Raw genomic sequence first — 17,214 nt, 5'->3', positions numbered from 1 at the left:
ACATGTGGCCCTTGGGCGGTAATGGACTGAAGCACCGGCCTCCGAAGCAAAGGAGCACCCAGTGGATTTTGAGGCCTCTTTTTTATTAGGCACCATGTCCGGTTTGAAGAGGTCTTGTGGTGCCAAAACATTGGGAACCCCCCAAAAGTGACCCCAATTTGGAAACTAGACCCCTTGAGGAATCCATTGTAGTTTTCTTGGGGTGCATGCAGCTTTTTGATCAGTTTTTATTCTATTTTTAGGTGGCGTGGTAACTAAAAAACAGCAATTCTACTATTGTTTTTTTTTTCGTTTTTTTTACAGCGTTCACCGTGCGCTATAAATGACATATTCACTTTATTCTGCGGGGCGATACGATTACGGCGATACCAGATGTTTATAGTTTTTTTTTATGTCTTATGGCGTTTGCACAATAAAATATAAAATACGTTTTGTAAACAATCATTCACTTTTTGTGTTATCTTATTCTAAGAGCCAGAACGTTTTTATTTTTCAATCAATAAAGCCGTGCGAGGACTTATTTTTTGCGTAACGAACTGTAGTTTTGATCAGTACCATTTTTAGGTACATGCGACTTTTTGATCTCTTTTTATTCCATTTTTTGGGAGGTGAAGTGACCAAAGAATTGTGATTGTGGTTCGGTTTATTATTATTTTATTTTACGGCGTTCACCGTGCGGGATAAATAATGAAATAATTTTGTAGTTCAGGCCGTTACGGACGCGGCGATACCAATTATGTATAGTTTATTTGTTTGTTTATATATTTTTATTAATAATAAAGGACTGATAAGGGAAAAGGGGGGATTTTTACTTTTATTACTTTTAAATCTTTTATTTTCTAATTTTTACACATCTTTTTTTAACTTTTTTTTCACTTTATTACTTTGTCCCACTAGGGGACATGAGGGCAGGAGGCCCTGATCGCTATTCTAATACAATGCACTACATGCGTAGTGCAGTGTATTAGAACTGTCAGCTACTCACTGACAGCAAGCATAGTGGGTCCTGACGTTGTCAGGACCCACTAGGCTTCCGTCTATGGCATAGCCGGACGCCATTGTTTGGTGTCCGGTTGCCATAGTCACCATCGCCGGCCGCTATCGCGTAGCAGGCCGGCGATGGCAGCTTAACCCCTAAAAAGCCGTGATCTCTATAAAACGCGGCTTTTAAGGGGTTAATCAGCGGGGACACAGCGATCGGTCCCCGCTGTAGGAGCTGTGACAGCTGCTGAACAAGACAGCAGCGTCACAGCTCCTGTATGTGTCGGGAGGACGGCCGAAACGGCCGTTACTCCCGAGACGTACTATTACGGCATGGAGCGCGAACTATACAGCTGCCATGACGTAATAGTACGTCAAGGAGCGGGAAGGGGTTAACAATGCATTAAGCATACAACATGCACAAGTGCAGTGGTTTCTGTTAGTTATCACCGTGTCCCATCCGTTTTCCTATAGCCATACATGTTGGCGTAACTTTGACACTAACTTTGCCTTAAAGACAGCTCAAAAGTACTTGGATACACTCATGGGTGACCTAAGAGTGTTATACAGGGCTTCTAGGGCTTTTAAACAGTGTTATACACGATTTTTAGGGGTTTTCTTGTATTACAGGTTCGGTCAGAACTAGTTCGGTCCGAATCAAACTTTTTGACGAAATTCGGCGAACCTGCCGAACCGAACTTTTCATAAGTTCGCTCATCTCTATTCCTGATCATTGCCCTATGTAATCAGGGCAATGATCAGCTGATGAACGCGCAAACGCTCATTCATCGGCTGATCTGCTCTTTTAAGCAGAAATAAAAATCATCATTGTCAGCATCACATCTCCTCACGTAATCAGAGAGGTGCTCTGCCGACATGATGAAAATGTATGGGGACGAGCGATCGGAGTAACAAGTGTTTGTCTCTATTCGTATCCAATCATTGCTCCATGTGAAAGGAGCAAACAAAAGCCAATTAACGAGCTGTCTCCTTGATCAGCGCTCGTTTACACGGCCCGTGTCGGTCCATGTAATAGTACCCTAAGACCCCATAGAATAATATTGGTGTCATATCATTGTTCTGTACAACTTGGTGGGTCTATAGGGCCGTACTACAGCCGAGTACATGAGGCCTGTGATAATATTTTCTTATTATGAATTATTTATGGTGTTAATCTACGTGTGAAGTTTTCAATACAACATTTCTTAAACTTTTTACTTTATTAAATAAAAAGATTTCTCTTTTAATTAGTGTTTTACTTTCTGAACTTTTTCCCCTTGATGTTAAACTTTATTTCCATAAGGATGAAATTAATTGATCTGCGAATCAAGAAAGTAAAGTAAAAGTTAATGATGAATAAGTTTATTTTTATTTTCTTCACTCAACAGAAGCTCAGGAGACAACAAAGAAACCATCTCCATAGAGTTTATCTAGACGTCGCCTGTGTTCATTCTGTGTATATATACAGGTAGTCATCACTTTATACTTCATGTATTATTACTATGATGACCATGTGTCTGATCACTATATATTATATCACACAACTTCATTAAACTGGAAAGCCTCTGACCTTGAACTGTCCTCAGCTACATCCTGGGATCTTCTCTCTTAATATTGATTATAATTGCAATACATTATTTATCTATAAGAAAATGTTTGTTCCAGAACATAGACATGGACCGGATGTAAGTTCTGAGTAAATGCTAATTTTAAGGAATTTTCATGATTATTGTAATTTTTTTCATTTTAAATGGAAAATCGCCTTAGAAGTCCCTGGAATTGTAATACCATTTCATTTTATGTATTAGATGTGTCTTCTGTTTTGAAGACATGTAGATTAATGACGTGTCCAGGATGATGTAAGGGAAATCCCAACCCTAATGCCAGTTTCTAATAAGAGTATAATGGCCTTAAACTCAGGCCTGACCACAGGGACCTAAAACGTATGGACCTTGGCAGAGATTTACAGCATTAATACCCTTAAAGACATGCACCCATACATGGCTCATATAAAACTGGCCTTATGATGTGTGGACAAGTAGAAACTTAAAATTCATGTGTACATAGAAATGTATATTCATCAATCACTTACTGTACATTTTGAGTCATCTCATCACTACAGTATACGAGACTGGATTCACAATAACAGTTTTAAGATAAAAATCTTCCTTCTACTTTTGTGTTCTTTTGGATGCTAAAAATAAAACAAATGTAAATACTGCCTATATGTTGCTTGCCATTCTATGTTGTCCTGGCAAAAGATAGGACCTCAATGGATGACACACACACACACACACACACACACACACACACACACACACACACACACACACACACATATACAGTGAAGGAAATAAGTATTTGATCCCTTGCTGATTTTGTAAGTTTGCCCACTGTCAAATACATGAACAGTCTAGAATTTTTAGGCTAGGTTAATTTTACCAGTGAGAGATAGATTATATAAAAAAATAAAAAACTGAAAATCACATAGTCAAAATTATATATATTTATTTGCATTGTGCACAGAGAAATAAGTATTGTATCCCTTTGGCAAACAAGACTTAATACTTGGTGGCAAAACCCTTGTTGGCAAGCACAGCAGTCAGACGTTTTTGTAGTTGATGATGAGGTTTGCACACATGTTAGATGGAATTTTGGCCCACTCCTCTTTGCAGATCATCTGTAAATCATTAAGATTTCGAGGCTGTCGCTTGGCAACTCGGATCTTCAGCTCCCTCCATAAGTTTTCGATGGGATTAAGGTCTGGAGACTGGCTAGGCCACTCCATGACCTTAATGTGCTTCTTTTTCAGCCACTCCTTTGTTGCCTTGGCTGTATGTTTCGGGTCATTGTTGCGCTGGAAGACCCAGCCACGAGCCATTTTTAATGTCCTGGTGGAGGGAAGGAGGTTGTCACTCAGGATTTGATGGTACATGGCTCCATCCATTCTCCCATTGATGCGGTGAAGTAGTCCTGTGCCCTTAGCAGAGAAACACCCCCAAAACATAATGTTTCCACCTCCATGCTTGACAGTGGGGACGGTGTTCTTTGGGTCATAGGCAGCATTTATCTTCCTCCAAACACGTCGAGTTGAGTTAATGCCAAAGAGCTCAATTTTAGTCTCATCTGACCACAGCACCTTCTCCCAATCACTCTCAGAATCATCCAGATGTTCATTTGCAAACTTCAGACGGGCCTGTACATGTGCCTTCTTGAGCAGGGGGACCTTGCGGTCACTGCAGGATTTTAATCCATTACGGCGTAATGTGTTACCAATGGTTTTCTTGGTGACTGTGGTCCCAGCTGCCTTGAGATCATTAACAAGTTCTTCCCGTGTAGTTTTCGGCTGAGCTCTCACCTTCCTCAGGATCAAGGATACCCCACGAGGTGAGATTTTGCATGGAGCCCCAGATCGATGTCGATTGACAGTCATTTTGTATGTCTTCTATTTTCTTACTATTGCACCAACAGTTGTCACCTTCTCACCCAGCGTCTTACTTATGGTTTTGTAGCCCATTCCAGCCTTGTGCAGGTCTATGATCTTGTCCCTGACATCCTTAGAAAGAAAGCTCTTTGGTCTTGCCCATGTTGTAGAGGTTAGAGTCAGACTGATTAATTGAGTCTGTGGACAGGAGTCTTTTATACAGGTGACCATGTAAGACAGCTGTCTTTAATGCAGGCACCAAGTTGATTTGGAGCGTGTAACTGGTCTGGAGGAGGCTGAACTCTTAATGGTTGGTAGGGGATCAAAAACGTATTTCTCTGTGCACAATGCAAATAAATATATATAATTTTGACTATGTGATTTTTAGTTTTTTTTTAAATATAATCTATCTCTCACTGGTAAAATTAACCTAGCCTAAAAATTCTAGGCTGTTCATGACTTTGACAGTGGGCAAACTTACAAAATCAGCAAGGGATCAAATACTTATTTTCTTCACTGTATATATATATATATATATTTATTTATTTATTTATTTTTGTTAAAGTGGAACTCAAAAGCAAATAGATCCAAATGTATGGTGTTTCCTTTAGAAAAGGTAGAAAGGGTGAAGGATTTCCTTGTGAGTGTTAGAAAAGGAAGGTTGGAAAGTTGAAAAAAAAATGTTTTATAATTTAATATTTTTTTTTACACGTTATTTAACTTTGTTTCCTTAGTGCCACCTGTAGAGTTGCCACTGCAATTGTTTAATCAGTTGTATAATGCTCTGGAATAATTAATACTCAAAATCATTAGTGCCTGTCAGTATTACACTGATACCACTGGCAGACCTGGGGGCCTTTCATAGGCCCCCAACCACCATGGTAACCTATTGCCACCTCACAATCAGCTCTAATGGAATGTCAAACTCTTTGCTTACCGCGGTCTGGCATCTAAGGGATTTATTGGCCGGGATCAGAGTAATCTGCGTGCCCGGCTGCTAGAGTGGGATATTGGTTGTCCATTGGTGTCAGCTGTACAATACATCTGAATCCCTTAAAGAGGCTCTGTCACCAGATTTTGCAATCCCTATCTCCTATTGCAGCAGATCCACGCTGCAATGTAGATAAGAGTAACGTTTTTTTTTTTTTTAAACGAGCATTTTTGGCCAAGTTATGACCATTTTTATATTTATGCAAATGAGGTTTTCTAAAGTTACAACTGGGCATGTTTAAAGTAAAAGTACAACTGGGCGTGTATTGTGTTCGTTACATCTTTTACTAGCTGGGCGTTGTGGATAGAAGTTTATGATGCTGACGAATCAGCATCATCCACTACTCTTCGTTACCACCCAGCTGCTGGCAGTGCACAGACACAGCGTGTTCTCGAGAGATCACGCTGTGGCGTCACTCACTTCCTGCCCCAGGTCCTGCATCGTGTCGGACGAGCGAGGACACATCGTCACCAGAGGCTACATTTGATTCTGCAGCAGCATCGGCGTTTGCAGATAAGTCGATGTAGCTACTTACCTGCAAACACTGATGCTGCTGCAGAATCAACTGTAGCCTCTGGTGCCGATGTGTCCTCGCTCGTCCGACACGATGCAGGACCTGGGGCAGGAAGTGAGTGACGTCACAGCGTGATCTCTCGAGAACACGCTGTGTCTGTGCACTGCCAGAAGCTGGGTGTTAACGAAGAGAAGTGGATGATGCTGATTCGTCAGCATCATACACTTCTAGTCACAACGCCCAGCTAGTAAAAGAAGTAAAAACGGCCAGATGTACGCACATAATACACGCCCAGTTGTACTTTTACTTTAAACACGCGCAGTTGTACTTTAGAAAGCCTCATTTGCATAAATATAAAAATGGTCATAACTTGGCCAAAAAAGCTCGTTTTAAAAAAAAAAAAAGAAATGTTCCTGTTATCTACATTGCAGCGCGGATCTGCTGCAATAGGAGATAGGGGTTGCAAAATCTGGTGACAGAGCCTCTTTAAGTGATGTCACACCCTCACAGTGTTATTATAGAACAATGGTTCATGTGAACGACCCATTGGCTGCGACAAACTACGATGCAGGGTTAAAAAGTGTTAAGAAAGTTTTTGGGCTACCAACAATAATATGTAAATAACATCCACATTCCTGGCTTCTTTTTCTTTTGGACTGTATACAAACTTACTTTAAACTTTGCCTATTTTTTTTAAAAGAAAAAAAAATTGCCCCCCCTCCAATAATCCTGGCCCCCTTTCCAATTAAATGTTTTACACCCATGCTGGCATTTCCCACTTCACTCAGTATTGTATAGTTTCCCCCCACACTAATGTTATACGTAGATCCTCTTACTTATTTTTTTAAATCAATTCATAACAAAAATGTCCTACATCTTTCAAACTTCTTTTTTATGCCTACACTAAAATTTGTAGCCATTGATTGATTTATCTTAGCACAGATGCCTATTTTTCCTAAAAAAATAAATCCCAATCAATATTAGTAAGATTAGGGTAACAGCGCCACTCTTGCATAGGGACTGTATCTGGTATTGCAGCCCAGCTCCATTCAAGTGATTAGGAGTGAGCTGCAATGCCATACACAGTCCATACACAAGAGAGGCGCTGTTTAAGAAAGAAAGCAGTCATGTTTTTCTCATTTCATACAACCTCTTTAAACTAAAATGAAGGAATCCAATTTGTTAGAAACTCTTACACACCATACAGCTATGACTCTGAGAATATGAGATTTACCAAATCCAGTTCATGTAAATTATTATTTTAGAAGTGATTCATTTTGGTGTATTGAGATATAATATTACTTTGTTGTCTACATTTTTGTTTTGTTTTTGAAATGCAGGAGAACAATTTGACTGATGTCATAGAATTTGTCCTCTTGGGTTTTCAAGATGACCCACAGCTCAGAATTTTCCTCTTCTGTCTGCTTTTTGTATTATTTTGGCTCACGGTATGTGGGAATCTCCTGATCATCACCCTGGTGTCCACCAACAAGAACCTCCACACTCCAATGTACTTCTTCATCTCACAATTGTCCATCAATGATATTTTTCTGTCAGCTGTTATTGTCCCCAACTTGTTTTACATTCTCCTGAATAATGGGGGGACCATCACTTTTATTGGCTGCATGACTCAGTTTTTATTTTTTGTCTCCTCTGAAGCATTTGAATGTCTTCTCCTCACAGTGATGTCCTATGACAGATATGTGGCCATCTGTAATCCCCTCCGGTACACCTCTATCATGACAAGCGGCTATTGTGTGATATTGGTCGCCATATCCTGGTCAGTTGGATTTTTCTCTGCATTTAGTGACACCCTAACAATATCAAGACAAAAGTTCTGTGGACATAATATCATCGACCATTTGTTCTGCGATTTTGTTCCCTTACGGGAAATTTCCTGTTCTGATACATTTCCATTAAAGCTACAAATGTATCTTCTAAGTATCCCATTATTGATTATTCCCAGCATTATAATTGTTATTTCTTATATTAACATTGTCCGTGCTATTTTACGGATCTCATCTAATATCAGTAGACAGAAAGCCTTTTCCACCTGTAGCTCCCACCTCACTGTGGTCTTCATATTTTACTTGACTCTCTTCAGTGTTTATGTTCTTCCAACAAGTGGACAATCATCGGACATAAATAAAATTACATCCCTGCTGTACACTGTATTTACTCCTCTGTTCAATCCCATTATATACAGTCTGAGAAATAAAGACATTAAGAAAGCCGTACAGGAAAATATTCAGAAATATGTGTAATCTGTTGTTATTTTCTCTTAACCTCTTGCTGTCGCAGCCAGTATTCATCTTCCTGACAGAGCCACATTTATGTCACGTTATGAGTTTATACCTTTGGAAAGCTTTTACTTATCCTAGCAATTCTTAGCCTATTTCTTGTGGCACATTGTACTTTATGTTAGTGGTAAATGTTGGTCAAAACATTTAATATTTATTTGTAAATGACAAAGATTTATCAAAAATGTAGAAAAATTAAAATTTTTCAAAATTCGATTTTGTCTGCTTGTAAGACAGTTATACGACACACAATAGTTGCTAATTACCATTTCCCATGGGTCCATGGTCCGATGGACATGAGCTAGGCATCCATTCGTTCACCTTGCAGAGCCGAACAATACGATACCTGACTCGGTCGTCTTTTCTAAAAGGGTACCCCTCTTTTTGCCCATTAAACATGGTTGAATTCCCATATTTTCTATTTTTATTAAAACATTTATTATATTTATTACACATGTAGCTCTTGACATTCTGACCTATCATAAAGAAATTCAAGGTTCTGCGACGCGTGCTTTGCCCACAAAAGCCTCGTCAGCAATGCCTGTTTTTACACATGTTTAGACTGGTTTTTCGGTAAACACCACCGATGAATGTAAAATAAGTGCAGTATCAATTTCACAGTGTTTTTTCACAGATCCATCTGAAAACAGATTTGACACTGTATTATCACATGATAAAGCTATTTTGTTACCAGAGTGTATTAACTATTTATACCAGTCTACTATTCATGTAATATATCTTGTTTTTTTCATTTTCATTTTTTCGTCTTCACCTTCCAAAAGTCATAAAGTTTTTTATTTTTTGATCAATATAGCCATATGAGGGCTTGTTCATTGCAGGCGAGTTGTAGGTTTTCACTGCATCATTTATTCTACCATATAATGTACTGGGAAACTGAAAATTATAATCTTCGTGGAATGGAATCCATTGTTTTTTGGATTTTGTTCTTACCATAAAAATGACATGTTAACGTATTCTTCAGGTTGATAAGATTATTGTGATACCAAACTTATGTAGTTTTATAAAAGTTCTACTACTTTGATAAAGATATAAAACGAATGTTAAAAAAAAGATTAATTTTGTGTTGCCATGTTCTGAGAGCCATAACTTTTATTTTTCCGTCGATTGAGTGGCGTGAAGGCTTGTTTTTTTTGCAGGGAAAGCTGTTGATTTTGTTGGTACCATATTCGAGCACATAAGACCTTTTAAACACTTTTCATTTAATTTTTTTGTGGGAGATGATGTGATAAAAAAAACGGGTGTTGTGTTTTTTTTTTATGGTTTATACTGTGCGGGCTAAATAATGTTATATTGTAAGTGTTAACACATTTTTGGATGCAGTAATACTAATTTGGGTAATACTAATTTGGTTTATTTCTTTACTTTTAATTTTTTAATAGTCCCCTTAGGGGACTTGAACAAGCAATCATTGTATTACCCGCACAATATACTGCATTACTTATGCATTGTAGTATTTTGTAATTTTTACCCGCCCTGTCTATATAGGAGAAGAAGAATGGCAGGCCTGGGGGCCTTGATTATCACATAATAGTTTGGGCATATCTTCCTCGTCTCTGGCCGCAACAGTACCCAGAACAAGCTCTCTGGATCTACATATTTTAGACTATATAGACATGATGTGCAATATACTACTCCGAGGCTTGCCGGATATGGTGTGTGTAATTTTATATTCTATTTTTCCTTGGGAGTCTGGGAAGGATGAAAATGTTCCTATTTTATGCAATACCATTTCCACAGTAGCGACATCCCCACTTAGATCCCTTAGTTCCAAAGTTTTGACACGAGCAGTCCCCTGAGTAATGAATGTGTACTAGTACATCTCTTAGATTTTTCGATCACCCATAGGTTTTGTCTATCTGACAAGTAATGACCCAGAGTGTGATCTGCTAACAATAAGTCCTAATATTTCTCCAATGCTGCCCTCATTTTGCCACCATCATAAATTGTGTATCACTATAAACCTCACCTTGAGATCCTGATTCTCTTAGAGTTTTCATAAGTTCTCCACGTTCCATATGTTTTGTTCTCATATTATGTTTTGATAACTTGCTTGGTGTACCCCCTTTCATTGAACCATTGTTGAAGGTCCTGTGGCTGTTTTTCGACGGTCTTCTTCTCTGTGCAGATTATTTTTATACAAAATGCTGTCCTACTGGATTGTTTTCAATTAGATGTTTCAGATAGCAAAACTTTGTGTGTAAAATGAAATTTCCAGACATACTTTTTCTAAATATGTCTGAATGGATACATCCTTGTCCAGCGACTTGGAAAAGAACATCTAAAAAAAATGTATGTTCGTTTTACCTGCTTTATTTTTACTTTAATATTTTAGTAGTTCATATTCAAAGACTCCAAAAAGATGACCAACTCCTGTCTCTCGCCCTGCCATATCATCAGGATGTCATCTTTATACCGAACCCAAAATGTTACTTTTTAAATTAATAAGACTGGATTGATTAGGGAGATCCTCCTCTCCCACAGCCCCAGGATAAAATTTTTATATGAGGGTGCACATGCTGTCTTCGATGCGGTGCCATTGAGTGGCCTCCTATCCATACAATAAATGCACTTACTATATTTACTTTAAATAAATAGAAACTGCTGTGCAAAGACTAAACCATCATTCAATTTGGTAAATAAGTACTAACTCTGTGTACACTTTCTTAGCATTTCAAGTATAGGCGAAATGTCAACAATTCAACTGCTATCTTCAGTATCTGCAGGCAGTGTCAGTATAAGATTCCTAGGGCTACCAGAGGAGATGATTTTGGGGCTCACTCTCCATCTATACATAATATATACACATCTACAGATGTAGCCGTCTTTATCTTGACTTCTACCAAATTAAATACACAGCAGCAAGATCCTTCATCTGGACTTTTTCAATAACATTTCAATTACTTTTGTCACGCTGCAGCAAGTTATCAGATTTAGGATAAAGATGGCCACATCCGTACTCTGAATTTCATAATGATCATTGTCATTCGTTGCACACAGGACAGATTATCAATAAGGTGTAATTTGTGCCAAGGCCAACACATAGACACAGTGGTTAGCACCGTTACCCTGCAGCTCGGGTTTGAATCCAACTAAGGACAACATCTGCATGTAGTTTGTATGTTCTCACTGTTTTTGTGTCTGTTTCCTCCGAGATCTCTGTTTTTTTACTACACTCCAAAAACATACTTTTAGATTAATTGACTTGTTATGAAACCGTCCCTAGTGTGTGTCTGAGACAGATAAATAAGCTTGTGAGCTCCAGACAAGGACTAATGTAAATGGGTACAATCTTCATATAGTTCTTCAAAAAAATGTTGGTCAAACTGACGATTAGAATACATTACACTATTTAAGTAGTGTAATAAATTCTATCAGCGATCAGAGCTGCAGGTATTCAAGTCCCCTAGTGGGACAAAAAAAAAAGTTTAAAAATGTTAATACATTTTTTTTATAAAAGTGTAAAAATAAAAAGGTAAAAAACAGAAAATGCTTTTTTTCCCCTCTATCATGACAGGTGGATATTGTATGAAACTGGTCGTCATCTGCTGGTTGTTGGGTTTTTTCTGTGCATTCGTTAACACTGTAATGGTATTGTCGTTAACCTTTTGTGGACAAAATATTATTGAACATTTTTTCTGTGACCTCGTCCCTTTGCTAGAAATTGTAAGTACAGAAACCTACATTGTCCAACTTGAAGCTTCCTTACTATGTATACCTGTAGTCCTTATGCGGACCATCATAATCATTATCTCTTATGGTAAAATTGCATCTGTCATCTTAAGGATTCCATCCGGTGCAGGTGGGCAGAAAGCCTTCTCCACCTGTAGCTCCCACCTCACTGTGGTCTGCATATTTTACTGCTCTCTGTTCACTGCTTATGTCACTGCTTATGGGCAGTGCTAGAAGCATAGCAGCCTCTAAAAAGCGTTTTAGGGTTCAAGTGGCGAAAAAATTCCAAGCGCGCTAGAGTGTGTTTTAGAGTCTATTTTAACTTTTGGGACCGAAAGTTTTGTATGGATGGACGCGGTCCGTTATGGACTTTCGCCATCACCACCAGTGGTGAAAAGTAAAAAATTAAATCTTCAGGGAAGCGACCGGCGTGGTTCCTGACTTCGGAAGTTTACCACTAAAGGTCTAAGCAAGAAATATGTACAGTTTTGTGGCGGTGGCACGCACGGTTTACGCCCAACAAAAACGTTCGAAGCGCATAGTCGAAAATTTTCCCAGAGTCGAATACTAATCCGTGACCCAATTGAACCGAGCTAGGTGTCCATTAATTCGCCTTGCAAAGCCGAACAATACTACACCTGACTCGGTCGTCTTTTCTAAAAGGGGGACTCCTCTTTTGGCCCATAAACATGGCGGAATTTCCTTTTTTAGAGCTTAATATTGATACTTTTACTGTAAAAGCCTTATGAGCAACGGCTATTTTTACGCACGTTTACAATTTAGTTCTAATGAAAAAATAATGTCTTAAAAGTGAATTGCCTCAAAGCCATCAAACTTCTGACACCTGTAGCAGTTGACACTCTGACCTACCCAAAAAAATTTCAAGGGTCTGCGTCGCATTCTTAGCCCCTTAAAGCCTTTTTAGCTGTTCCTGATTTACGCACAGAGTGCGTAATTTACAATTTAATTCTAATAAATAAACGATATCATAAACAATAGTAGTGCAAAAGCCCTAATTTTTTTATACATATCTAGCCTTTGATGCTTTGACCTACCATATAAAAACTCAGGCCAGTAGGACAGATGCAGCCCACACAGCAGGCCATACAAATCATGCATTTTTCACTAAAATGGGTATAAATAATAATTTTCCACAATGCTGTCCCAGAGCATTTCACAACAAGCAATGAACCGCGGGTCTGATGGAATCGACCTAGTCGTCCATTCGTTCGACTTACACAGATGAATAATAAGATACCTGACTCGGTCATTTGCTGTAAATGGGGAACCCTCTCTTGCCCCCGAAACATGGCACAGTTCCTTCATTTATAGCTAAATTTGATTGGTTTTAGCAAAATATTTCCGTAACTGTTTATTGTGAAGTTCCGAGCCGTGGAACGTTCATGCATCACCATGTCCTGAGTATGTCTACCACAACTCATGAACCTGCATTGTGCAGTTCGCCCAGAAAAACCTCGTCACGACGGCTGTATTTTAGGATCATTTACAATAAAGAAACAATATCTAATAAAGAAACAATATCTGAGAAACTAATCGTCCAAAAGCCATAACATTTTATATACCCGTAGCCTTTGACACTCTTACCTACACCCTAAAAAATCAGGGCACCCAAACAAAGGTAAAATTGTGGAGCAAACAAATCTCTGTGCTCAATAATTTATTGCTGTCAACCCAGGTAGTTTTTATGCCAGGCCATACAGGTGTGATGATCCCTTCCACCCAGGACTCTGAATGCCCCATAGGCCCAACCAGCCTAGGAGAGGTTGGTCAGAATGGGCCAACTGATGGAGCTTCCTACACGTTTGTAAATCTCTGTATTTTTTTTTTTTCTTGTTTTTTTGAGTCAACTTTAGATGGTGCAAAAGTAAATTCCTGGCTTGGTTTTATCGTCATCTTTGTAGATGACAGGTCGATCTTTTGGCATCTACAATGATGCTGGCTTCATTTTTTTTGCATCGCCAGAGATGCTAGATCCTGTTTTGTGGATCACCACAGATGCGTTGATGGCCCAGATGGCACTTTACACACACTGGGCTGAGTATATATATCTCGGATTCAACAATGAAGGTACCAGAGCAGGAAATGTCTAGCAATGGAACAAGATCGCAGAAGAAATGGTCAATGATGTTTGGTCCACAAAATATGAGCATTGATGTTGTTAATTTGTTGATCAATATAGTGGAAAGACTGAGAAACCAACAGGTGACGGCCAAGATCACACAATACGAACATGTCATTATCGAGGTGTAACGGAGTGGATTACAGATGGCCACATATCTGTCATAGGACATCACTGTGAGAAGAAGACATTCAGATGTTTCTGAGGCAAAGAAAAAGCAAAGTTGGGTGATGCAGTCAATAACAGTAATGTTCCCCCCATTATTCTGTAGAACATGAAGCGTGTTGGGGACAATGACTGTGGTCAACAAGATGTCACTGATGAACAGTTGTGTGAGGAAGAAGTACATTGGAGTGTGGAGGTTCTTGCTGATGGACACCAGGGTGATGATCAGGAGGTTACCACATAATGTCCCCCAGTAAACCACCAGGAGAAGAGAGATCACGCCCATTCTGGAAGAGTTGCTGCCTTGAAATCCTAAGAGGAAAAACTCGGTGACCGTTGTCAGGTTGTTCTCCTGTATTAAGAGCGAGATACTAGGACAACACTAATTTGATATTAAATTGTACTAAATTTGTTTATATCGTGATTAGATCAAACATTGCTCAATATAATATCATACCATTCACTGCAATAGTTGTTAATCACTATAGGGATAAAACCATCTAATGATTATTACATAACATCCCTGTGGATACTAACAGCCCGACCTCCACTAAGCTTCACTTACTCGTCTCCTCCTTGGACGCCATTCAATGGTCTTCCATTTCAACCCACAAGAAAAGTCATATGCCTGTCCTCATTTTTATCTGCCACTGCTCCTTCTCCAAACCATCAACCCCCTTTCCCTCATGACAAGCATAATCTATTCTCATTCATCCTTCTCACAGGTCCCTTCCCGGTCGATGCTTAGATGTTCACATAAACCTCCACAATTGTGTTCTTCACTCTCTGTAACCTCTCACCACTACGTGTAATCAATGCAAATACTTAACAAGTAGAAAAAAAGTTTATTGTACTCTTGTGAAACTATATCAATGTCATTTCGTTTCCTCTGTATTTAATAGGTAGGTCTTGAGCTGGTGTACTGGGATGGTAGGCTTACAAAGGAAAAAAGTTGTTGACTTGAGAAGAAAAAAACAAAGGGTTAATGTATTAAAGGATTAGACAGGGTGTCCCCTAAATGTATAGTGAGTAAGTAAGCTCATATACAGAGGTCCCGGGTCTATATGATGTGTAGGAGCCCAGGAGGAAATTTGTCCAAAAATGGTTTGGCCGACAAGGTGGACGTTGTAGGATTGAAGCCTATAAAGAGAATGAGTCTGAAAGTGTAGACTTCATAGGATAGAAAAGTTACAATAAGAAACTAAAAGTTCAACTGGGTAAGTCAAATATTGTGATCACAGGTCTATACCTACTCCTCCATTGTGCCTGATTCCAGATCTGTGAATGATAAAGCATCATAGGTCAGAGCAGCAGGAGAATTAACGTCATTGGATCCAGGTTTAAGTGGGAGCCATCAGGATTATGGAGTTTCTGAAGAATTTTCCTTGTGCCGCAGCAGCTTCGTTAGATACTTAAGGAGAATTATTGACTGTACATTAAAAGTTGACAAAGCGCAAAAACGACAAAATTACATAGATACATAGTCAGTATGGTTAAAAAAGACACATGTCCACTGAACTCAACCAGGGAGAAGGGAGAGGATGTGGATGAATAAAAAAAGGTGTAGCGGTAAATTTATTACCTATGTTTTCGCCCATTTGATCCAGACGAAGGCACACAAAACCATAAAGCATAAGCTAACCTTCCCTAAAAGCGAAAAAAAAAAGTTATTTCTGATTCCAAGTGGCAATCAGACTGGATCAACAATATGAACAACATTTCTATACATTTACAGTACATAAGTATTTCTCTTATTTTGCCTTTTTTGAAGCACCTTTTCCTGCTGTGACAAGCTCCTGATGTCGGCTATTCCACTGATGCACTGCTCTTACAGTAAAGAACTAGCTCCTGAGGTTGGCTATTCCACAGATTCACCGCTCTTACAGTAAAGAACTAGCTCCTGAAGGTCGGCTATTCCACAGATTCACCGCTCTTACAGTTGTTAGAAGAATTTTCCATACTTAGCAATAATGATTAAAGTTTTAATCTCAATAAGAGTTTAGTCTCATCGATGATGAGATGAATGTCTGACTTCATTCCATAAGCACAGGTGTATATACTGAAAAACCATTTGTGGCTTTCCTGTCACATGAAATGTTACACTTCAGAATGAGATTAGGTCAGTTGGACTTCCTCTGGAGATTGCAATCTTTATTAAGAAATCCAACCTCTCACACACTTAAGAATATAACATATTTAACCCTTTGTTAACTAAAGCATTTTCTGGGAACCCTGCATGCACATTTAATATCTTTTGCATGAAGTAAGAATAAATTTAAAATAAAACTTTTCTAACATTCCCTCCTGTTATAAATTTATTAAGAAATGTTCTGTAAGATTATCCAGGACAGGTTCTCTTCTTTTGAATATCTTGGCACATTGTCTTTGTCACTGAGGTCTCAATTAACCTTTGGATCAATCTTCTTATGCAGAGTATCACATCCACAAACAGTCAATATACTGGCAATAACGGCAATGGTCATGAGTACAGATGTTACCAGGCCAGTCTATTTTCCAAACTACCCCTCAATCCATGAGGTGAAGATGTAATTTATTCTGTAGTCATCCGCAAGCTCTTTGGACAGGGAATTGAGTCCTTCCAATGCCTTGGTAATACTGCCATCAGGAGCTATATTATTGGAAATAAAAGTACAACAGAAGATACCAAACATTTTGCAGACACCCCCTTTTTCTGCTAGTAACATATCCAGGGCCATTCTATTTTGCCTTGTCATTAAATATGTAGGTCCCAACTGATCTGCAGTGTCCTTTATTGCATCTCTGGTAAAATTAACAACTCTCTGTTGATTGTGATAAATATAATTAATCCATTCAACATTCTTATTTATCGTAGACCACCAGAAAGGTTCAGATTCAAAGCCTGATGCAATCTGATTTTGGGCCTTAAACGCATTTGGCACCCCACAGGGTACTCCTAGTTCATCTATGTATATTCCATGGTCAAAGGAACCTCCAGGGATAGACTGCTTATAGCGATTCAGTGCGTTC

At 38.8% G+C, this 17,214-nt stretch overlaps 1 protein-coding gene across 1 annotated transcript; it reads left to right on the top strand.

Moving 5' to 3' along the window:
* Nucleotides 1-7,244: 7,244 nt before the first annotated feature.
* Nucleotides 7,245-8,174, top strand: LOC142750703 (olfactory receptor 5G9-like). Its single transcript, XM_075859688.1, has one exon. The coding sequence runs from the start codon at nt 7,245-7,247 to the stop codon at nt 8,172-8,174; it is 930 nt and encodes a 309-aa protein (XP_075715803.1).
* Nucleotides 8,175-17,214: the final 9,040 nt, after the last annotated feature.

Source organism: Rhinoderma darwinii, chromosome 3 (assembly GCF_050947455.1).
Source record: "Rhinoderma darwinii isolate aRhiDar2 chromosome 3, aRhiDar2.hap1, whole genome shotgun sequence".
NCBI lineage: Eukaryota > Metazoa > Chordata > Amphibia > Anura > Rhinodermatidae > Rhinoderma > Rhinoderma darwinii.
Note: the sequence above shows the minus strand (reverse complement) of the source record. Positions and strands in the feature narration are given on the sequence as shown.

Bases quoted from the DNA above. Each gene is read 5' to 3' on its own strand.
- LOC142750703 (XM_075859688.1), top strand. From the start codon at position 7,245: ATGCAGGAGAACAATTTGACTGATGTCATAGAATTTGTCCTCTTGGGT.